Source organism: Zeus faber (assembly GCF_960531495.2).
Source record: "Zeus faber genome assembly, chromosome: 10".
NCBI classification, from domain to species: Eukaryota; Metazoa; Chordata; class Actinopteri; order Zeiformes; family Zeidae; genus Zeus; species Zeus faber.
The window spans coordinates 1,455,251-1,473,195 of NC_137199.1; the positions used below are offsets into that span (position 1 = coordinate 1,455,251).

The 17,945-nt window shown below is 42.5% G+C and overlaps 1 protein-coding gene across 1 annotated transcript in view; it reads left to right on the top strand.

Moving 5' to 3' along the window:
* The window catches only part of ccdc142 (coiled-coil domain containing 142), a 48,378-nt gene extending 31,803 nt beyond the window's left edge, over positions 1-16,575 (top strand). The window contains exons 8-13 of the mRNA XM_080008548.1: positions 147-261; positions 1,338-1,515; positions 11,302-11,412; positions 11,729-11,829; positions 12,305-12,473; positions 14,153-16,575. Of these exons, the coding sequence (XP_079864674.1) occupies positions 147-261; positions 1,338-1,515; positions 11,302-11,412; positions 11,729-11,829; positions 12,305-12,473; positions 14,153-14,261 (783 nt within the window). The 3' untranslated portion in view covers positions 14,262-16,575. The remainder of the gene's footprint in view (positions 1-146; positions 262-1,337; positions 1,516-11,301; positions 11,413-11,728; positions 11,830-12,304; positions 12,474-14,152) is intronic.
* Positions 16,576-17,945: the final 1,370 nt, after the last annotated feature.

Sequence of the window (17,945 nt, forward strand, 5' to 3'; positions counted from 1 at the left end):
TTTAAATGAACACATTTTGATAAGATTTCCCATCCGTTTGAAATTGTATTTTATTGTTTTAAGAAACATTATGAAGTAAGATCTTGTTATATATTCTATTTGTCTTTTCTGATTTCCTGTTGTGTGTGTGTCTTTTTACTGTCAAGGCTTTCTCTTCCCTCGTGCTTGAGATCTTCTCCAGCAACTGCAAGCGGATGTCGGGTGAAATCTTTGAACAGACCATGCCCTCTGACAAACATTGGAGACTGAACTACAAGACAGGTAATCCTAATAAACCTTAATTTCCGAGTGCATTGGATTTGCAGTGGACGGCGTCAGCCTAAATGTGAGGAAATATTGGTGTGGAAAAAACACCGTTCTTTGTGTGGGGTTTATAACATAATTACAACTGATTAAGGCAATGTCCTTCAGCAGTGTGTTTATGAGATTTACCAAGCATTTATAGTCACTCATAGAAGCTTAGCATTATTGATGATTATCATGATTGGACAACTCACCAAGGAGAAACACCATCACATAGGAAACATAACATTTAATTATTTTATTTTTTTGCTGCAGCCTTAAAGAAACTCAAACAAATCTTCATTTGGGCACAGCATTCCACAGTTATCACCATTCAACTATATAATGTATCATTTTATGATCAAAATGTCTACATTTCAATCTGCGAGTTAAAAACCAACTTCAAAATATTTTCATTTATTATACTGTGTGTGTGTGTGTCTGTGTATCAATCAAAGGTGACTGAATAATTGCTTTGTTTTTCTTATTTCTGATAGTATTGTCTTATTTTTGGAACCTGTTATAAGTGGACATGTAAATGTTGTTTTGTCTACTGTGAAAGGCCTGTTGGACATGTATGGCTCACCACTTACAGATCTAAAGTATTCTTAATTTTTCAGAAGTATTGAGATGGTCAGAAGTTTGTTTCTGACAACATTTAAAGTATATATTTTATATTTAAGTAAGTAAATAATGCAGGACGTTCATATGTTTGTTTCCAGTGGAGTTTAAGTAAACCTAGGAACAGTTTTCATGTACCCTACATAATACAGTGACCGGTATTCCCGCAGGGGTTTGGATAAATTAGATTCTAAATGAGGTTCTGCTGTGCATCACCGTCCACTATATATTTAAAATCCTATGTTTTTTTCCACAGAAAATACCCAAATATTATGCCAGATCTTTAATTGCACTACTTTCACAATGATGCATCATAATTTTAATCAATCTCAATGTAACAATATAACCTAACATTAACTACAACTATGCCACAGTACAAAACTGTATATGTCCTTTCTCTGTGCTGATCTCTATCTCTTTTTCTGGTCTTCTAGAATTTTCTGGAAGCCCTAGTGAGTATGCATCATTGGCAGCCCAGACTGTAATTGGTCAAGTCCTAGAAGGCGTGGCTCCGCTTTCCGACGACGCCCGTGTCCAAGCGTTGAGTATAACCATGACAGCTTTCATGGAGGCTTGGATGGAGCACATCCTGAAACAGAAGATAAAATTTAGGTAAATATATGTGATTGAACTTAAGTGGTAGCATTATCTTGTAGAATCTGAAAGTATAGACTAGGGGTGCAACGGATCACAAAACTCACGGTTCGGATCGTGTCATGGTTTTCAGTTACAGATCGGATAATTTTTCGGGAAAAAAGGGAGATAGCTTTCCATTTATTCTGTAAAACACTTAAAGCAAGGAACTTTTGCCAATTGTCTTAAATGAAAACAACATTCTTGATGTCTAATATTTATATACAATTTTAAAGTATATCAAATATTCAATCAATACTTATTTGTTAAATTAAAGTGCAATATGAGGCACGCATGATAGCTTCTTCCTTTATACATGATAGTGAATGAAAAAATATGATTCGATTCGCCTCAGGTAACTGAATTTAATTCCAATTAGTAAACAGTATCATGTTCAATTGATTGATTTACCAACGGATGTTGACCACTCCAATTTGGCGGACCTGCAGACGCATAGTGGTGATATTGACTGTTTCAGCACCTCAATCACGACGTGTTGTAAAGTAGCAGCAACGCTGCACCCTAAACTGTATGTACCGTAAACCAATCATTGCGTTTCAGAGTAAAACACAGCATGCATCTGTCTTGTCTATCTTCTTTTCACTGCAACTCAGCATCAAGATTTAGGGAATTATTACTTTAAAAAGTAATGGTGGCTGGAAATGTATTTCGCTATGATGGTTAAATTTTGCAATTAATCCACGGTTCAAATGCGCGCCGAACCTTGGGGGGCAAACTTATGTCCTTTACACCACTAGTATAGACTGTGAAACACAATAAAATGATGTGGAAAAGGGCCCTCAGGCCATGTAGTCCGAGAACAAGTGTAAACCCTAGTTCCAGCCACAGCTTTGACTTGTAACATGGCTATACACTGACGCACGCACACACACACTCACATTATTGCCAGCCATAGGGTGAGATTTGGCTTTGAAATCAGGGTTTGTAAAAAAACATGGTGCAAGGAATTGCACTTTTGTCTCTACTAGTGATGCTATACTAATAATTATTGCTTATAAGTAATGTTGTTTTTCTTATTTATTTTTTTATGTTTTTCATGTTATATGGTTCTTAAAAACAATGTTAATTTAATCAAACAGCAAATCATTTCTTGCACGCTTTCTTTCTTATGAAAGAGTAAGCAACCCTTCTTCAGATTTGACAAGTCAAATGGGCGATTATTGACAACGATCTAAGGTGTGTGCGTAAATCCTGATTGAGTTACACAGTTACGCACCTATAAAGAAAATAAACCGTACCATCTTAAAAGTACATCTGACGTTACAGTCTCCATGCAGGCTAGTAACGCTCATTCAAGTCTGAAATCAATTCTATGAAGCAGGCACCTTCATTTACTTTCCTTTTTTGATAGCTAATGCTACGGTCAAGATGGTGCTGCAAAATGAAGCCAAGTCTCTCTCGTCTTGTCGCCAGGTCTCTGTGCCCCTGGCCTTTTTGGGCGTGTCAGCTCAAAGTCGACTGGCTGTTGTGGGCACACTAAACATTACAAACCTCTCTCCTTTTCCATATTTAATATACATAATATAGATAGATGTGTGTACATTTTTATTTTTATTAAAATTGTGTAGCTGTTTACTTATAAAGAGAAATAGAGTTTCTCTTTATTGGAGAAACATAAAATGACGTGTTCCTTATTTTATCAATGGTTTTACGGATGTTTTTCATTAAAAAAAAAATAGCCTAATCATGAACAATGATGCAGTGCATCCATTTTTCAAGGATCAGCGACATTGAGAGCGTATCCACCCTTCTATTGGCTGTCGATAGTCGCTGCTCATTTGCATAAAGTTGTAGTCTGCTCAACTTTCCTTGTTGCCGTGAAGCTATGAGCACATCACCGGTCATAGCTCCGCCCCTTGCAGCTCAATGAAGCTGAGCTCCGTTTTAAATGCATTGCAGTCCCTTTGCCTCCCATGTGTAACCCTACCGTAACTGACTTGGCTTGCTGCTATGCTAGCAAACAACCAGCTGATTAGAAAGTAGAAACGTAGAGAATCACCACGGAACATATAATGGGATAATATTCTTACACTTTTGCTACTTCTCTGTGATCGAATTGAGATAATACAGAAGCAAGTGCAGCAGCACTTTTGTGATCTATGGGCTAAAGCAGTTGTCTTCAATCAGGGGACTCCAGAGGTACTGCACAGGGTCCGGCTTTTTTCTGTCAAAATTGTTTTTTTATGAAAAATTCAAATCATTTTCAACCATTTCCACTAGAACAAGCGGTGTGTGAATCCTATTGTTCAGACGGATGGGCCATCCAGTGGCGATTCTAGGGGGTGGCCTGTCGTTGTCATTGGCCACCCCAGATCTGATAGGAAGTTGGTGGTTGCGCGCGGTCCCCCGCGCATCTTGCATGCACACACTCAAGACTGGCTCTGCTCCCACTCCTTTCTTGGTTCTCTGTAGTTCAAAACCACATTATACAGTGGGGCAAAAAAGTATTTAGTCAGCCACCAATTGTGCAAGTTCTCTCACTTAAAAAGATGAGAGAGGCCTGTTATTTTCATCATAGGTATACCTCAACTATGAGAGACAAAATGAGAAAAAAAAATCCAGAAAATCACATTGTCTGATTTTTAAAGAATTTATTTGCAAATTATGGTGGAAAATAAGTATTTGGTCAATAACAAAAGTTCATCTCAATACTTTGTTCTATACCCTTTGTTTGCAATGACAGAGGTCAAACATTTTCTGTAAGTCTTCACAAGGTTTTCACACACTGTTGCTGGTATTTTGGCCCATTCCTCCATGCAGATCTCCTCTAGAGCAGTGATGTTTTGGGGCTGTCGCTGGGCAACACAGACTTTCAACTCCCTCCAAAGATTTTCTATGGGGTTGAGATCTGGAGACTGGCTAGGCCACTCCAGGATCTTGAAATGCTTCTTATGAAGCCACTCCTTCGTTGCCCGGGCAGTGTGTTTGGGATCATTGTCATGCTGAAAGACCCAGCCACGTTTCATCTTCAATGCCCTTGCTGATGGGAGGAGGTATTCACTCTCACAATACATGGCCCCATTCATTCTTTCCTTTACACGGATCAGTCGTCCTGGTCCCTTTGCAGAAAAACAGCCCCAAAGCATGATGTTTCCACCCCCATACTTCACAGTAGGTATGGTGTTCTTTGGATGCAACTCAGCTTTCTTTCTCCTCCAAACACGACAAGTTGAGTTTTTACCAAAAAGTTCTATTTTGGTTTTATCTGACCATATGACATTCTCCCAATCCTCTTCTGGATCATCCAAATGCTCTCTAGCAAACTTCAGACAGGCCTGGACATGTACTGGCTTAAGCAGGGGGACACGTCTGGCACTTCAGGATTTGAGTCCCTGGCGGCATAATGTGTTACTGATGGTAGCCTTTGTTACTTTGGTCCCAGCTCTCTGCAGGTCATTCACTAGGTCCCCCCGTGTGGTTCTGGGATGTTTGCTCACCGTTCTTGTGATCATTTTGACCCCACGGGGTGAGATCTTGCGTGGAGCCCCAGATCGAGGGAGATTATCAGTGGTCTTGTATGTCTTCCATTTTCTAATAATTGCTCCCACAGTTGATTTCTTCACAACAAGCTGCTTACCTATTGCAGATTCAGTCTTCAGATTCAGACTGTGGCGATAGTGGCGCCGCCCCTAGCGGTCGCCTGCGCCGGCGCTCCGGTTACTTTCTTACCCTTTAGTATTTTTTTCCTTTTTTTATCACAATGTTCGCCAGAAAAACAACAACAATTAACTCATACGACCGCGATGCACTCATGGATATAAAAATTTCCCTAAACGAACAACTTTGGGACTTTTTATCCGTGGGAGCAGAGTGGCCGGCGGAAATCCTACGCGGGAACACTCGCAACAACTACAACAACAAAGATGGAGTCGCTGTTCCACGAGCCGGCCCACGGAGGAAGCACCGAGGTAAACGCGGCGGCATTCGGGTCAGAATGAGGACGCGACCTTACCGTCCACCTCTGCCAAGCATCCTTCTTGCTAACGTCCAGTCCCTGGAGAACAAGATGGATGAACTTCGACCGAGGATTCAATTCCAGCGAGACACGAGGAACTGTTGCGTCCTCTGCCTGACGGAAACATGGCTGAACCCACTGGTGCCGGATGAAGCCATACGTCCAGCCGAGGCCTTCTCCGTGTTCCGCGGCGACAGAACGGGAGAGTCGGGGAAATCCAAAGGTGGAGGCGTCTGCCTAATGGTAAACAACCGCTGGTGTAACGCCAACAACACCAAATTCCTCTCCCACTCCTGCTCGCCGAACCTGGAACAGCTGACCATACTATGCCGTCCATTTTATCTCCCCCGGGAATTCAGCACGGTCATCATTACAGCCGTTTATATCCGCAGCTCTGTCGGTTCTGCACGATGTGTTGTGCGGATTTCAGAACAGACATCCCGACGCGGCTGTGGTGGTGACTGGGGACTTTAACAGGGCCAACCTTAAAAAAGTTCTGCCGAATTTCCACCAACACATCACGTGTGCCACCAGGGGAGACAGAACTCTGGACCATTGTTACACTCCTTACAAGAACGGATACAAGCCCGTCTCGCTCCCTGCTTTCGGGAAATCAGATCACGCCGCGATCTCGCTGCTTCCTGTTTACAGGCCTCTGATCGCGCGGGATCTGGTGATGACGAGGGAAGTGAAGCGGTGGACGGACCAATCAGAGGCTGCGCTTCAGGACGCTCTGACTGACGTAGACTGGGACATGTTCCAAACAAGTTCAAGTGACGTCAGCGAGTTTACGGAGGTTGTAGTAAGTTTCGTGGCTACGCTCGCGGATGAAATCGTTCCCACGGTGAAAGTTCGGATATTTCCAAACCAGAAACCATGGGTTAATAAATCCATCCGCTGCGCTCTGAATGCGCGCACGGCCGCTTACAACGACGGACTTGTATCTGGCAACATGGACAATTACAAAGCGGCGTCGTACAATCTGCGGAGGGCGGTGAGGGACGCTAAACGGACGTACAGAGACACCGTGGAGCTGCAGATGGAGCGGGGGGACACAAGACGCTTGTGGGAGGGGCTGCGAACAATAACAAACTACAAGAGCAGCTCCTCCCCAGCCACGAGTGTGGACGCCTCCCTGGCCAACCAACTGAACTCCTTTTATGCGCGGTTCGAGTCTGGCAGCAACACCGCTAGCTCGCCCGCTAATTGGAGTTACACCGCTGGGGATGAGCGCGCACTCTCAGTGTCCGTGCACGAGGTCAGGAGGTCTTTGATGCGGGTGAACACCAGGAAAGCTGCGGGCCCAGATGGCATATCTGGGCGAGTACTGAAGACCTGTGCTAACCAGCTAGCTCCAGTGTTCACCACAATATTCAACATCTCCCTGGCTGAATCAGTGGTCCCGTCCTGCTTCAAGAGGTCCACCGTCGTTCCTGTCCCGAAGATCGCCTCTCCAACCTGCCTGAATGACTACCGTCCGGTGGCCCTCACCTCGGTGGTCATGAAGTGTTTCGAGAGGCTGATTAAGGATTACATCTGCGCCTCCCTCCCCCGCACCTTGGACCCGTTGCAGTTCGCGTACCGGCAGAACAGATCCACGGATGACGCGGTCTCCCAGGTACTGCACACCACGCTCACGCACCTGGATGGCCAGAAGGGGGCCTATGTGAGATTGCTGTTCATCGATTATAGTTCAGCTTTCAACACCATAGTTCCCACCAGACTGGCTGTCAAGCTGATGGAGCTAGGATTGAATGGTCCGCTGTGCACCTGGATCCTGGACTTCCTCACAGGCCGCCCCCAGGTGGTCAAGGTGGGGAAGTACATGTCAAGCTCCCTCACCCTGAATACAGGATCCCCCCAGGGCTGCGTCCTCAGCCCCCTACTGTACTCCCTGTACACACACGACTGTGTGGCCAGGTCCAGCTCCAACACCATCATCAAGTTTGCTGACGACACCGTGGTCGTGGGCCTGATCACCGACTGCGATGAGAAGGCCTACCGCGAGGAGGTGGCTGACCTGTCACTCTGGTGCCAGGACAACAGCCTCCACCTGAACGTCAGCAAAACCAAGGAGCTGATTGTGGACTTTAGGCGTGGATCACAATCGAGGACGCACGCGCCCTTGTGGATTAATGGGACTTCTGTCGATAGGGTGAGCAGCTTCAGATATCTGGGAGTCCACATCACAGAGGACTTAACATGGACTGTTCACACAGACACTCTGGTGAGAAAGGCGAGGCAGCGTCTCTACCACCTCAGGCAGCTGAGGAAATTCCGGGTCTCGGTGAGGAACCTCAAGTCCTTCTACTCTGGAGCAGTGGAGAGCATCCTGACAGGCAACATCACTGCCTGGTTTGGGAACTGTACTGCCCAGGACAGGCGGGCCCTGCAGAGGGTGGTGCGTTCAGCTGAACGTACCACTGGAACTACCCTCCCCCCCTTGCAGGAGTTATACACCAGGAGGTGTAGTAGCAGAGCCCGTAGGATCATGAAGGATCCTCATCACCCCAACAACGGACTGTTTCAGCTGCTGCGGTCAGGTAAGCGCCTCCGCAGTCACACAGCGAGAACAGAGAGACTGAGACGGAGTTTTTTCCCGCACGCCATTAGAACTGTCAACGCTGACCTCACCAGGCTCCACTACCTACTGTACTGTATGTAGCATACTGTGTCACTGTTCAGGGTTGTTCGTGATGCCGTATTGCTGCGCCGTACTGTTGTATACTGTGCTGTATCATCCCAAACACTACCTCACTCTATTCACATTCACATGCCACTTTTATTCACATGCCACTTTAAATGCACATATCTGTATATACATAGGCATATTCCTTCTATCTATTCCATCTTATTTCAATTCATTTTTATTGTATTTTATTCTATATATTTTTATCTTATTCTATACGTATTCCACTTACTGTATTACGTTTTAGGAGTCAGTTTGTCGGTCTATTAGAAAGGAATTTTCTACTTTTTATTTTATTTTCTATTTTTTCCTAGGACATATTGTGTGCTATCACCGGGTGCGTTGCATTACATTTCACTGCATATATGTATGGAAGTATGTATATGTATGTGACAAATAAAAAAATCTTGAATCTCTTGTCTTCCCAGCCTGGTGCAGGTCTACAATTTTGTTTCTGGTGTCCTTTGACAGCTCTTTGGTCTTGGTCATAGTGGAGTTTGGTGTGTGACTGTTTGAGGTTGTGGACAGGTGTCTTTTATACTGATAACGAGTTCAAACAGGTGCCATTAATACAGGTAACGAGTGGAGGACAGAGGAGCCTCTTAAAGAAAAAGTTACAGGTCTGTGAAAGCCAGAAATCCTGCTTGTTTGTAGGTGACCAAATACTTATTTTTCCGAGGAATTTACCAATTAATTCATTAAAAATCCTACAATGTGATTTCCTGGATTCTTTCCCCCCATTCTGTCTCTCATAGTCGTACCTATGATGAAAATTACAGGCCTCTCTCATCTTTTTGAGTGGGAGAACTTGCACAATTGGTGGCTGACTTAATACTTTTTTGCCCCACTGTACGTGTTAAAATAAATGTGTTGAAATTAACGTTGTTTGTTCATCCCCCCCTCCCTCCATTTTACGCTTTTTCTTTCATACTATTAGGAAACTAACGAAAATGTATAAATCTAAAATAAAAACACAGGAACCATAAGCATCATAACAGAGTATATAAATAGGTTAATAAGGCATTATAAATATGTTATTATAGGCTAGGCTTAAAATGCAACACAAAGTTTTAATTAAATTTAAAAAAATCTAGGGGTAGGTTTCTCTATCCACCAAGGGGTCCTTGGGCTGAAAACAGTTGAAGGCCCCCGGGCAAAAGCACAGATTGCCCTGGTGTTCCTTCCAATATTCCAATAAACATTTAAATGTAATTTTCCTCATTGTCCAAGAGCGTTTTTGGCTCACAATAGCTTACAAACAATAGTTCTATGAAATGCCTGGTGATATGATTCAAGATTCCAAACATTCTATGAACGATGGAAAATTGAAAATATCAATACAGGTACTCCTCACTTAACGACCATGTTCCGTTCCTAGGACCAGGTCGTTAAGCGAATTGGTCGATAAGCGACGACCCGCGTTAGTGTCAAAATGTCAATGTAAAAAAAAACGGTTAAATGCCATATGGTGCTATCTATTGTTGTTGGTTCCATATTCTTCCATCTACCCTGCATTCTGTTTCTGAAATTAAACATCTGGAGTTGTAGTTACTCATGGGTCTGAAGTAAGCGCTTCCCAACGGATGAGGTGCTGCCAGGAGAGGCTGCTGACCATCCACCTTGAATAGTCATTGCCTGCCTCCGTGACCTCGAGAGGGGACATTTGGAAATCTGGTTCCTTGGCGCTGGAAGTGGCAGATACGCTTAGGCAAGGGAACAAGGAATGCCGTGTCCTTGGTCGGCGACCAGGGCAAGTTATTAGTGGCTGGACACAATATTTGCAACTCTTTAACTCACTGGAGGTTCTCTGGCAAGGCCTGCAAGCTGCTGCCTAGCTTGTCCCAGAGACCTTAAGAGGGGCAGGTGCTCAAAGTAAAAAAAAAAAAAACAGCGCATGGAACAAGATTCTAAAATGCCATTTCCAGCATAACCTGGTCAATTTTAGAAACAATTTTTAGGTGTGTGTGTGTGTGTGTGTGTGTGTGTGTGTGTGTGTGTGTGTGTGTGTGTGTGTGTGTGTGTGTGTGTGTGGGAGCCGAGCATGTGTGATGACACATGTCTATCTGCTGCTGGGCTAATTCCAACTAGCCCACTCTCTACAATAAACTGGTGTCTACAACCCCCGTATTTAATGTCTCACTTAGGTGGCGTGTGGTAGGCGAAACTGCCACAGAGTTAGTGTCTTCTTTTTCCCCACTCAAACCACACAGGGGCGCCAACTTAAATATGCCTGTTATTTGGGCTTATATTATTATATAAAATCTCAAATGCCCATTCACGCAAAATAAAACATTTTTAAATGCGCCTGATAAAAAGGACATGGACATAAAGTGGCAAAGGCACAGGGACTTGGGGAACCTCCACCACCCCCTCTGCACCTGCCTGGTAAGGTCGAATGTAAAGGAAACTGTACAACTCTACAAACTCTTCCATAAGCTCCGATGTAGTGACAGGGTGAGAAACACCCAGAACTACTAACTTAATAATGTTAACGCTAGAATTTATTTTTAAATATACCTTATTTCAAATTTGCGCACAGCAAGGCGGGAGCACCACCATGGTGGTTCTTCAGCAAAACAGTAGCGAAAGTGCACCACAGCTGCTGAGTGCTTATCCAACTTGGATCAATCTTGGAAAATAATTACATGCACCTATTTCCTGTGTGAGCCTGCCTGGCTAGTGCTACCTCTACAGAGCGAACAAACAGTTCACAATTTATCTAATTGCCAAATGAAAATAATCAATGATAAGTAAGTTAAGTAAAGTAAATGTTACTTATTGTAGCATTATTTTGGACAAAAAGGGACTTAATGTAATGTATCTGCTGTGTGTGTGTATGTATTTAAGCTGCATTAACTGAAATTCAAAGAAATTGTGATTAATGTAAAAAGAAAATAGCATACTCTATGTAGTTGTAGATTGAGTTGATGATTCTGACAATTGGCAGTATTTAGCAATCCTTTGATTTAATTTCATTTGCAGAAATATCGCTTAACACAACTTAGGATGTGAATTTATTTAATTTTCCTAACCAAACCCCCTCCACACACACACACACACACACACACACACACACACACACACGTACGTCTGCCTCTAGTATTCAGGGGGCGCTCCAGTTGAAACAGGACTTTGATTTCATCAGAGAGTTTATCCAATCAGACCGCTACAACCTGTCAGTTGAACTACACAACCGACTGCTGGATCTCAGGTACCACACCGATTTACTGTGTTCTTTTTATCCAATTGCTACATATGTGTTGACGGAGAAGACCTCATGTTCAATTTAGATTATTTTGACCAAGATTGCATTTCTTTAAACTGTCCCAGATTCTTTATTGAGGGTGGACTGATACGACACCAGTCTAAAATTAAATATATCTATTGAAGTTATTAAATACAAAAATGTGCTAAATCTAATGTTCATATAAGATTTTATTATTGTATTGTAACATAAAGGCCAACTACCTTTTTTTATTTTAATCAAAAGTTCATCAACTTTTGTGATCCGTCTGTCTCTCCGACAGGGTTTTCCAGCAGGTGGATTCAGCAGTAGTTTGTCTGTTACAGCAGCCCCAGGCCAAACCGTATTTACAGTCTAGAGGATGGGAGCCCTTCATACGATGCTGTGAGTAACTGCTAACCCAGCAGAACATCCGAATACCATTTCCCCCTTGTTTCCCAATGTCCCATACTGAAGTTATTTTAAACAATACCTTCAGTATCACATGCAGAGTTCCTAGAATTTCCTGCACAAGGAATGTGCTACAGGATGGTACAATGGCCCTTGCCTTTGTTCCTCAGAAATTGTGTTCTTCTGTCAGTACCCGTGTGCTTCATAAACCAACCAACAAGACTAAAAGTGATAATAGCATCAGGAAACTCATTTGTGTTCAGTTGAGTATAAGGTGTGCAGGGGGGTGAAGAAGAGTTAAGCTGTTCCTCACCGGTGGTTGGATGGATAGTATAAAATGCTGACGAAAAGACAACAAACAGGAACCTGCCATGAACCTTTTGTGGCACTCAAGGTAAAGTGGCGTCAATGTGGCATTTTTGACAAACCTTGTTGTCCATCTTTTTTGTCTTTCTGCCCATCCTTCCAGGCCCTACTGCGAGGAGTGGAAGTAGCGTCAATGTGGAGATGGGGGGCAGTATAACCAATTTGGAGCATATGGAGGGGGAGGTGCTGACTCACTTGGGGCCCTCTCTCTTAAGCTCTGATGCCCCCACAGCAGCGACCACCCCCACAGGCCAGCCCTACCTCGCCCCAAGGTGTGTGAGAATTTGATGAGATTCTGACCTTTCCCCTTCTGTTCACCTTATTATTCAGTCCTCACACTCGATGTCACACTCTGAACAATTACATCTTTTTACTGTACATTTTTCCATACATTTGAGAGAAACAGACAGTGTATCACTGTATGTTGTATCTAACAAGATAATACTAAATTGGAGAAGATACAGAAGCCTAGATCTCCAGAAGAAATCCCAAAAAATAACTAATTTATAATTAGGAATCTTTAAAAAATATATCTAATAGACAAAGCAAGCGGGTAATCCAGATTACTGTGTCTTCTTGGAACGATGACCTTTTTTATTAGCAATGTACTGTAACCACTACATGAGGCAATTGTGGTCTCTCAATCGCTAGAGAGCTGTTGCTCTACTGTACACTCACAAGAGACGTGATCGCTGTCGCTGTTCAACTTATTGCTGAGTAGGTCCCATAGAGTTTAAACAGATAAATTTGCACATAGATGCATTCATTTATTTAGCTGTTGTTTGCAAATATATTTAATTTTAAGTGACACGGTTTTTTTTATATGAATATGTGCAACATTACCTCACAAATCAAATGCCATCCCGCTGCCTTCTGTATGTCCCTTCCATTTTGTCTTACAGTCTAATGATATAAAAAAAAAAAATACAATAACAAAACATTGAAACCTTCTGTCTCTCTCTTAGTGGATGTATGCAAGTGTGTTTATACACATAAAATAGTGTAAATTATACAAATTATACTTTTTTTACCGGTCAGATTAACATCTCATCAAAACTATGGAAGTATAGGGGCATTGTAAGTCTTGGAGACGTTTTAGTCCACTGCATTTAATAAACCTCACCAGGGATCCCAACAACCTCCCAAATCTTGTTCCATATTTTTTTTTAATTAGGTCTCTATAAATGAATAGCGTTACATCATAAAGCATGGGTAAACCGGCTCCGGCAATAATGAGCTTTTCTTCGATTTTGGGAACAAAGCTTTTGTAGCAACCAAAGTCAAGGGATTGTTCATGGTTTAGTAGCGGACAGAAAAGCGGAAATGCAATTTCACTGCCCCACGTCACAGCTAGTTAGCATAAAGTTGAACTTGCTCAGCTCTCTCCAGTCGCTCGCCTTCCCTCCTCGTCGCCACCGCCCACTGGAAATTAATGACTTCCGGCCGCTTTGTCGCTGCGTGTCACATTTGTGGTGAGCGCACTGTAAGGAGGCTATAGGGTGGTTCTCCTACAAAACGGTAGGCTGCAAGAGGCACCTTTTTGTTTACCGCAACTGATAGTGTGACAGTGTTCAGAAATTGATGTTTGTAATTGTGAAAATTGGCAGGAAATTAAACAGATTCACAATGTGTTTACTGTGAACATGTTTGTGAGAAGTTTACTTTCCTTTTTAAAACTCTTCTCGTGGTTTTGTTGAAGTAAAACTAACTTTGATGACTTGCACTTTGGTAAATTTCATTCAAGATCTAGCATCTGCTAGAAGACTGGAAGCAGATTCCTAAAATTGTTTACCTGAAATGAATGTAGTCAATAGAACCTTTAATGTCTTAACATTTCTATCAGAGGGCAAAACAACATGGAATTTACATAGTATATTTTGTCTCATTTATTTATTCTCTGAACAATCTGTTGATTTTTGTCATGTGGGCACTCGTCTCATTTTGCTTCTAGCTTAGCTCTAGGTGCCGCTCAGCAGGAATGGTTGGACCTGAGAATCCATGTCGGTGCCCCTCGATGGTGGATACTGGGGCTGCACTGTCTCTCAAAGTCTGAACCCTAAAAGTGACACGCTTCCGGCAAAACTCAGGGTGTATTGCCAACACCCCCTTTTTAATATGAATGTGAGCATTGCTGCATTGAAACCATCTTTGTAGTCTTACAGAGCAGAATGTATCGGTTAACTATCTAACTTTAAACTTAATTTGACCTAACCCTCAATTTGTCCCTTGTCTTATTGGAAATAAATGGTTATTTTAGTTTGTATTTAACTGCACTCTAGAAAAACTCCTATTTTATCTTGAATAAGGCGTTTTTTAAAAGAGCCATCTTGTTTAGCTGGCTGTTATTGTGATATACAGTGATGTGATACTATGACAAAACGTATTTTGCACATCGCTTTGGACAAAAGTGTCTGCTAAAAGACATAATGTGAGGTGATTTAAAGAAACGATTCATATGTTAAGCAGCCTTCATAGTCGTAACCCCCTCTAGACTCCAGCAGGGACTACAGTAGAACCAAGCCTAAACAGACAACCTAAACAGCTACTTAAAATCACAATCTTTAAAATTGTGTTATGTGAACTTGCACTTGCAGTGAAAATGCACACATGAAGCATATTTCAATGTTGTTTCGTGTTGTTTCGTGTTGGACTGTTGAGCCAAAAGAGAACAAGGTATCTTTTTACATTTAAACTATTATCTCTGATAAATTACCATGGTGGTTGAATGTTGGTAAAAATGAAAATTCCCATGTGTTAAGAGACGCATTTTACATGATTTGTTATGCTATGCATATGAATACTTGAGTTACTCTTGGTGTAATACATTTGCTTGTGATCTTTTTTTCTCCCTCACTGAGAAGCCAAATGTGTTCAAGGGGATTCCCTAAGAGATGCAGACATGGGAAATGTGATTTCTGTGCGGGTCTTAAAGGAGAGGACAACATAGTAGCAAGTCTCTTGCAGTTGTGTAGGGTTAATTAATGCCGGCCAGTAAGCAGGATATGTTTTTTTATTGTATTTTCAAAAACCCAAACCTATGGAAGCCCATTTCTGCCAGGGACAACAAAAAAGAAGTCATAATTAACTAAGTCATAATTCTGAGTTACTTCAAGGAGCAATATCCAACTTTTTTTTGCCTTTACTTATCAAGTTAATGTTGATGTACTGTAAAAGCTATAGAATCCAATATGGCCCGTTCCAATATGGAATAATTCTATATTCGCTCATTGACGATGTATCACAGCTACGAGCCGAAGCAGTCAATTCAGTGTTTATATATACACTGATCAGCCACAACATTAAAACTACTGACAGGTGAAGTGAATTACATTGCTCATCTTGTTTCAATGGCACTTGTCAAGGGGTGGGATATATTAGACAGCAAGTGAACAGTCAGTTCTTGAAGTTGATGTGTTGGAGTGTAGTTTCTTGATGAATTTGATGTGTTGATGAAGAAGGAGAGACCGCTGACGCTGACTTGAGTAAAATAATAGATTTATTACAAAAGAACACTATCAGACCAGACTTTCCTAGGACGTCCAGGAGAGAACCGAGCCGGAAGGATTCTCTGTCGAATGAGACTCGGGCGGGCTCTTTTATGCTTGCCCAAGGACAACAATTACCATTTGGTTCTGGCACCGTCTCTTAGTAATTATCTTATACGATGGGGCTGTCTTGGGACGCCACACATTCCAAGACACCTCAGGAGGCAGGAAGAAGGGGCAAGCGTAAGGATCTGAGCAACTGACAAGGGCCAAATTGTGATGGCTAGATGACTGGGTCAGCACATCTCCAAAACGGCAGGTATTGTGGGGTGTTCCCGGTATGCAGTGGTTAGTACCTACCAAAAGTGGTGCAAGAAAGGACAACCAGTGAACCGGCAACCTGGCGCAGATAGGCTTATTGAGGCATGTGGGGAGTGAAGTCTAGCCTGTCTGGTTGGATCCCACAGAGGAGCTACTGTAGCACAAACTGCTGAAAAAGGTAATGCTGGCTATGATGGAAAGGTGTCAGACCACACAGTGCATCGCAGCTTTCATATGGGGCTGCGTAGCCACAGACTAAGTGCACTAAGTGCCCACCCTGACTCCTGTCCACCGCCGAAAGCACCTACAATGTGCACATTAGCGTCAGAACTGGACCAATGGAAGAAGGTGGCCTGGTCTGATTAATCACATTTTGTTCTACCTCATTTGGGTGGTCGGGGATAGGGTCCAATCTGACCGAGCATCTGTGGGATGTGATGGAACAACAAGCCCGATAAATGGGGGACTTACAGCAACTTACAGCATTTAAAGGATTTGCTACTAACGTATTGGTGCCAGATACCACAGGACACCTTCAAAGGTCTTGTGGAGTCCATGACTCGACAGGTCAGAGCTGATTTGGCAGCACGGGGGGGGGGGGCTGGGGCTTCACAATATTAGTGGTTATTAATGGTGGTTTTAATGTTGTGGCTGGTCAGTGTATATGTCTATGATTGCATAACCAAAATAAATAAAATGTAACTAAAATTTTGACAATGTCCATTTACCTCTTCAGTGAACATGCCTCTTCTCTTTTATTTCCGAAGTGGTATTGATCATTTACAAGGAGCACTCTAAGCGACTGTAAAGCGATCCGGTTGTCTTTGCGACAGCGGCACAAAAGTTGACGGTTTATTGCACCTTTAAATCGTAATTATGAGATACATAAGTCATTATGACTTACTGAGTCAAGAATTTCATTGTTTGTAATGACACCTTTGAAATAGTGTTCTCAATGTGATCCATTTTCCCAATTTAATAAATGACCAGCTACTAATGGCAGCCATCCGCTAGTAGCCTATTTTTTTTTTTTTTATATAGATACAGACATACTGTAGCCATTGCCAAGTGGTCAGAAAAAAAACAAAACGTTTGTCTACACAGGTCTTTCTTGCACCTGCGCCCAAACTGTACTGCTCATTATTTTTTTGTGTGCGTAAGAGCTCTCTCTGGACAAATAAATGCTGGTCACTGCTTTTGAGAGTGCATCACGTTATTGTCTCATTTATTTAGCAAAATAAATCTTGTTGATAAAGCGAAGATCTGTGTCTGTTCCTGACAGCGAAGCAGTATCACCTCAACAACCACGCAGCAAAATTTCTCTGACATACACACCAACAGTCTCTTTAAACTACTATATTCAATTTACTTCAGTCAGTAACCATACAGCCAGCAGCTCAGTGCTGGCTCCCCCACCTTCAGGTGGCGCCAAAACCACACCCCACTACAACAAACCAAGCTCAGGACTTTTTTTGCACCAGTATTTTGTGGGGGGTTTTTGTTGTGTTTTTAGTATTTTAGTTTCGAGTATGAAGTAGGCAGCATATTACATTTGTGACCCACCGCTTAATTTAGGGTCATTTGGCGGCTTTCGACTTTTTCTCGCATCATTTGAAAGTGGAGAATCAGAGCCTCGAACAATGTGTTACTTGTGCAAATCAAGCAAATATTTTTAAAGCTATGACTTGTTAATGACAAGGGTGTGGCAAACTGTTTCTGAGCTAATGACCTTGAAAATTTGCCGAGACTCGTCTTCATTCAGCCAGCTCCCAGAATGCAAATGGGGTAGCCAAAGCCACATGGCTAATTAACATACTGCGGAATCGGCCAATCACTGCTCTGTTCTTGTGTTTTGAGGGAACGTTGAACGTATTTTTGTTTTGAAAAAGGGTTTTATTTAACAGTAAGAATATACATGTTTTATAAAAGTGGAATTCT